The following is a 6,276-nucleotide window of genomic DNA, read 5'->3' on the forward strand; positions in this document are numbered from 1 at the left end:
TGGATGTTTCGTTTTCCTAGAAAGTCTTTCAACGTCTTAAATTTCTAATTTGAAGCCGATGTGTTGAATGGTCCTGAAAACACTTCAATAAAGGGTTTTATTGCAGTTAGTGGCTGTTTTTATCAATTTAAATATTACATTTTTATATCCGAGTCTTAATTTTCTCAAAGTTTCGAATTTAAAACCAGCTCGAGCTTCATTTTTCCTGCTGCCTGCTTCCCAGTTTTATCCTCCACTCTTGCTTCTTGTTATTTGAGGCCGTTATGTGGACGGATGTCTCCTTTTTTGGAGAAATCAGAGCCCCCACCACCCAAAGGAGACACATAAAGCCCAGGCACGTGTAGATTTCTATACAAACTCATCAGACCGTAAAAGCAGGAGGCTCCTGGCGTGTGCCCGGGTCGAGAGGAGGAGGAGGAGGAGGAGGGAGAGGGAGAGTGTGTGTAGGGGGGTCGAAATACAATAAAAACCCTCAGGTACATCTGCTTTGCAATCTGCAAATCCCCCCTCCACCACCCCTCCTCCTCCTTCACTCCATCAGCCTCTCCATCCTTCCACACCCACTCCCCAAATCCACAGGGGACCTCGGCTCCTCCTGATTGGTCAGAGATGAGGCAGCGAGGGGGGGACGGGGACAATGTCATCATGTCGCCTTAAAAAGAGTGCAGCTATGTTGTGGTTAAAGCACCTCGGGAGGAGAAGACGGGATCAATAGCACGAGGAAACAAACAAACAAAAAAGCACTCATCAGATGTTCGTGTCCGCGCGCGGCTGAAAGTGGGTTTGTTCAAAGTGCCTTCAGCTCTCCGACCAGCGCGAACATGCCGCGAGGATTCCTGGTGAAACGGAACAAGAAGACCAACCCGGTGTCCTACCGGGTCCGCTCCGACGACGAGGAAGCGGAGCAACCGGCAGCTGATGTGCCGCCGTCGTCCTCCTTCTCCTCCTCCTCTGTTTCCTCCGCGCACCTCGCCTCCATCCCGACGCGCGCACAGACGCCGACGCCCACCTGCGGGGCGGCGGCCACGGCCCCGGAGCCGCACGCTAGACCGGTGCAATTTGGGAACCCGGAGACGGTTTACCAGGCGCTGTACAGCCCGACCCGGCCCGTCAGCCACGACCACGACCGCTCCTACCTGGAGAGACGCTTCAGCCTCGGGTCCCCGGTGTCCGCGGAGTCTTTCCCCACACCGGCAGCCTTCACCGCTGTGGACCACCTCTTCGCCCCGGTGGACCTGAAAATCGGTTCCAGCAACAGCAACCGCTCCGGCACCAGCGCCGCGCCCACCGGCACCGCCGCGGCCACCGGGACGCTCCCCGCCGCCGGAACCAAGCGGCCATCCGGCGACACGGAGCGCAAAGGAAAACCCCCCTCCAAGAAAACCAAAGCCATCCGGAAACTGCACTTTGAGGATGATGTCACCACGTCTCCGGTTCTGGGGCTGAAGATTAAAGAGGCGCCGGTGGACCAGAAGCCCCTCAGACCGACGTCCGCCGGAGGAGACCACATCCCACGGGGAGAGTTCGTGTGCCAGCTGTGCCGGGAAGCCTACGCTGACCCGTTCGCTCTGGCGCAGCACAAGTGCTCCAGGATAGTCCGGGTCGAGTACAGGTGTCCCGAGTGCGACAAGGTGTTCAGCTGCCCGGCCAACCTTGCTTCCCACCGGCGGTGGCACAAACCGAAGCCGCAGAACGGAGCCCAAAACCTGGAGAGTGACAAGGTGGCCGCCGGGAAGACGGCTCCGGATGAAGGGAAGGATTCTAGTGACAGGGACACACCCAGCCCGGAGCCCTCCGAGTCCGGCTCCGAGGATGGACTGTATGATTGTAACCACTGTGGGAAACGGTTTAAGCGCCAGGCCTACCTGAGGAAGCACCTGGCGTCTCAGCACGGCTCCCCGAAGCCGGCGGAGGAGGAGGACGCGCCGGCCTGCGAGCAGAGCGCGGCGCCGCTCAACCTGAGCTCCTCCAGCTGCCACTTGTGCCCCGTGTGCGGGGAGAACTTCACCAGCAGAGGCAGCCAGGAGCGGCACATCCGCCTGCTGCACTCGTCACAGGTGTACCCGTGCAAGTACTGCCCCGCCGTCTTCTACAGCTCCCCGGGACTCACCAGGCACATCAACAAGTGCCACCCGTCCGAAAACCGGCAAGTGATCCTGCTGCAGATGCCGCTGCGCCCCGCCTGCTGATCCGGGACTCTGAGCTGCCTTCACCCCGTCAGAGGACCAGATTCACCGTCCAGCCTGGTTCGTGGGAGGCTGTCAGAGTCACACTGCAGAAATATCATCATCATCATCATCATGAAGATTTGGGTTTTAAAAATGTGCAGCAGTTCGGTGAGAAGCTGTAACTGACTTCAGTGGTGATGGCAGTGATTTATTTTCTCTCCAGTTGCAGTTATTTACTTCAAAATCCACATCAATTTAGTCTTTTATTCAATTTGAATATGTCAAAGTTGAATTTTCTTCCACATTTCTGAAATAATTTTCGTACTTTTACTTTATTCTCACATATTAATTCATGAAAAAGCACAAATTAAATAAGAATAAAGTGAAAACTGTCACTTTATCGAGTTAAAACATGAAGTTAAAGGATATTTCTGCAGTGAAACTCTGGAAGCACAAAGAAAAAGTCCCAACTGTCACAGCGGTGACTCAGTGCCTTGCTCAAGGACACTTCAGCAGGTTCTGGGAGTGTGTTTGACCCCCCCACCCCCTCCTCCCCCTGACCTTTAACCCCCCCACCTAAAGGATGTGTGACGTCACGTTTCAAACGCTTACAAAAATAAAAGCCTTTAGACTGTTAATGTATTTTTCTAGCATCTCTGCACAAGTGCTATTAGCTCGATAGACCTAAGAGAGGGGACGACCTGTAGCCGATCAAAACCAGAAGTCACAGGCCCGAACAGACCTTATCTCATCACTCTGATTAGCTTTAACATAGCTCGTGGATCTGTGGATCAGTAGCTGTCGCCTGAAAACACAAAAGAGTAAAACTAGTGTAGCCGGTAATGCCTTTGGATTAGAAACTCCTGCTGTAAAACTGCCTTAAACTCAACGGATCCGATTGTTTATTTACTTATTTATCACTGGATGGGTGTACGACTTCTTATTTTCTACAAAGCCTTCTGTGTTACCAATATACAGTATATCTAATCTTTGGGTTTTTTCTATTTATTTATGTATTTATTAAATTATTTCTGTAAATTATTGCTCTGTGTGATCTGTGATCTGTTGCTGTGTTTTTTCACGATGTAGCCAAATTCTTTTATTTTCTTTTAACTTATATGGAGAAGGTGCGAGGACGATGTGTTCACGTGACATTATAGCAATCAATGAGTTTTATCAGACGCTCTTCAATAAGAACGAATGCAATCATGTTTTTATTTGTTTATTTTTATTGTTCTGTTGGTTTCTTTGTAACTCTTAGCTCTTATACTGCTTTGGATGTTTCTGCAGTATTTTGCTAAATGTCCAAAAAATAATAAAAACCAAACTGAGAAACATTTCTGTTTTAGTCTTGTGGAGGTTTTTTACATGTGTTAGCAGATGTGGTTTCACAGCTGGATTTACAGCCTGAATCGTGGCTTTGTGAAGGAATTAAACCCCAAAAACATAAAGGTTAGTTAGTAGCCAAAGGTCTCCTCAGTATTTTATCTCTTTAAATAATGGTAAAACAGTTTTTTTATAACCTTCTACACCTGTAGACACAACAAAATTTAAATTTCATGTCAGTTAATGTACTCTGGGGTCTGTAAACAGTCCCAATTTAAGATACTTTGTTTAAAAATATCTGAAAAAGCCTGACAGAAAAATAATAGACAACAAATTTAACATTTGATTTATCGTTGGAAGCGTTTGATGAGCAAATATTCTCCTGGAACAACTTCTCAAATGCGAGTATTTCATAGTTTTCTATGAAACCTCTTTTAGAAAATGTATGTCTGGACTGCAGGGACTAAAGATAAAAGAAAACAGTTGTCGAATGTGTTGATGCGGTCTTGAACTTCATGTTTTGGGGCTTTAAAAGGTCCAAATTTAAGAAGAAGCCCTTTAAAACCAGCATGAGTTGGCATTGGTGGAATGTAACAAAGTACATTTACTAAAGTACAAGCGGGAGGTGCAGTATTTCAATTTGATGCCTTTTTATACTTTGTTTATTTACAGTTAAGTTGAAAAAGTTGAAAGAGTTCCTGAACGCAGCAGGCGATGCACACGGAGCAGCAGGAAGCAGCGACCTTCATCAGGACGTATTCAGAGTTCATCATCATCACCGAGTTCAACACGTTAACGTGACCGCTGGTACGTGAACATTAGTGATGTCACCATGGAAACCTGAAACTGGAGCAGAGAAACAGCAGATTTTGGGGTCAAATGTTTGGGAGAACAGAAAATCTTCAACACGTCCACTAACAGCCGAGTGTTCCTGAGCCCATGCAGTGATTTCTAATACAGAATCATGGCTGTTAATTAAAGTTGTGCCGCCTGTGGGCCCAAAGATCACATTCATCCAATATTGGTTTCTGGCCTTTGGTCCTCGAATCTGATTTTGGATAAAGTTTTTGAGGAACAGAAAATCCTCAACACACCTGCTCACAGCATGTTGTCATGTTGGAGGAGCCTGTTGCCATGGCGACACAGTTCAGGTGGTTCACAGCGAATGTTCCCCTCAGAAGGTCCCAGTGGAACTCTGTGTTGACAGTCTGACTCTGGGGGACGAATTCACGGTGACACAAAGAAAACCCACCTGGTGTCTCCTGACCTGACGCCTTCATCGGTCTTGAACAGTGAAGCTCCGCCCCTCTTGAAACGTGATGTCATCAGAACACCTCGCCGGCTCATCGCTTCGTCGCCGTAGACTTTCTGAAGACTTTCAAGAGTCTCTGTTGACCGTTTAGAGTTTGACACACACAAAACAAAAAACAGCCTAGATTCTGCAGTGGAAATCACTGCATGGGCTCAGGAACAGTCAGCTGTTAGTGGACGTGTTGAAGATTTTCTGTTCCCCAAAAGTTCTCTGCTCCAGTTTCAGGTTTCCATGGTGACATCACTAATGTTCACGTACCAGCGGTCACGTTAACGTGTTGAACTCAGTGATGATGATGAACTCTGAATACGTCCTGATGAAGGTCGCTGCTTCCTGCTGCTCCGTGTGCATCTCTGATGAATCACTGTGTGCTGCTCATTGTTTTCACTGTAAAAATGCAACGAACAAAATGCGTTCAAGCTTTCTTTAATTTTCAGCTGTTAGCAATAAATCAACTCTCACAATTGTTGCTGATTGATTTTCTGTCAACTAACTAATCAATCAATCACTACAGCTCAGAGCACCGGTTGGTTTCTGGGTGTCTGGGGAAATAATACAACTGACATGTACGGGGGTCAGCGGGGACCCCCAGGAGGTACAGCGTACAACATACAGCAGTGAAGAGCAGAGTGAAGGTTTACTTTTCATCCTGCTCTGTTAAATACAATGAGGAGTGTGTTTACTGCACAGTGTGAGAGTGTTTAACAGGTCAGAGGTCAGCAGCAGGTCAACACACACAAAACATTCTGCATCTGAAAGACATTCCTGCACCTCCACTCCGCCTCCTCCGACTCTTTCTTCTCTTTCAGCCCTTTAAAAAGACACCGATCTACAGCTGCCAACCTTCAGCCTGGTCTCTGCAGCAGCGACGAACACGGAGACGTTTTATAATCCAGCACACAAATATTATCCCTCAAAAACAGCAGCCCTCGTCTGCATGTTGTTTTAATATATGACAAATCTTACAAAGTCTAAAACCCATTTCTCAACTGGTCCTTACTTTCAGCTTCTTTTGGTCGGTCTCCTGTTTTCGGATTGTCCGTCCTCCTCTCGTGATCTCGATATCTCAAGAACAACTGGAGAGAATTTCTTCAAATTTGGCACAAACGTTCACTCGGACTCGAGGATGAGCTGATTATATTTTGGTGGTCGAAGGTCTCTGTGACCTCATGTCCGTCCCATTCTCGTCAACACGACGCCATAACTGAGAACAGGAGAGACCAGATCCTGAATGTGTGACTGATCTAAACTGTGCTGATTGTACAGATCTTCTGTGTTGGAGGAACTCGCTGAAACTTTTGGCTTTACTTCAGTACAGAAATCAAAAATAGTGACAAAACCACACATTTAAGATTAATAGGTCCGAGGTGACAAATTAAGAAAACCTTTAAAAAAGGTTTCTTTTTTTAATAAATTTTAATCCTTTACAAAACATTTTCTCAAAAAATGCCAATGAATAATTCAGTTATT

The 6,276-nt window shown here is 47.1% G+C and overlaps 1 protein-coding gene across 1 annotated transcript; it reads left to right on the forward strand.

Annotated features, from left to right (window-relative positions):
• Positions 1 to 480: 480 nt before the first annotated feature.
• On the forward strand, positions 481 to 3,507 carry insm1a (insulinoma-associated 1a). The gene is given in 3 exon segments (XM_069177501.1): positions 481 to 1,258; positions 1,260 to 1,362; positions 1,365 to 3,507. Coding segments are annotated over 3 exon segments (1,365 nt in total). The 5' UTR covers positions 481 to 821; the 3' UTR covers positions 2,190 to 3,507.
• The last annotated feature ends 2,769 nt before the right edge of the window (positions 3,508 to 6,276 follow it).

The sequence above is a fragment of the Embiotoca jacksoni genome, unplaced genomic scaffold (genome assembly GCF_022577435.1).
Source record: "Embiotoca jacksoni isolate LCO1_2020_lvr unplaced genomic scaffold, fEmbJac1.0.p SCAF_73, whole genome shotgun sequence".
In the NCBI taxonomy this organism is placed as follows: domain Eukaryota; kingdom Metazoa; phylum Chordata; class Actinopteri; family Embiotocidae; genus Embiotoca; species Embiotoca jacksoni.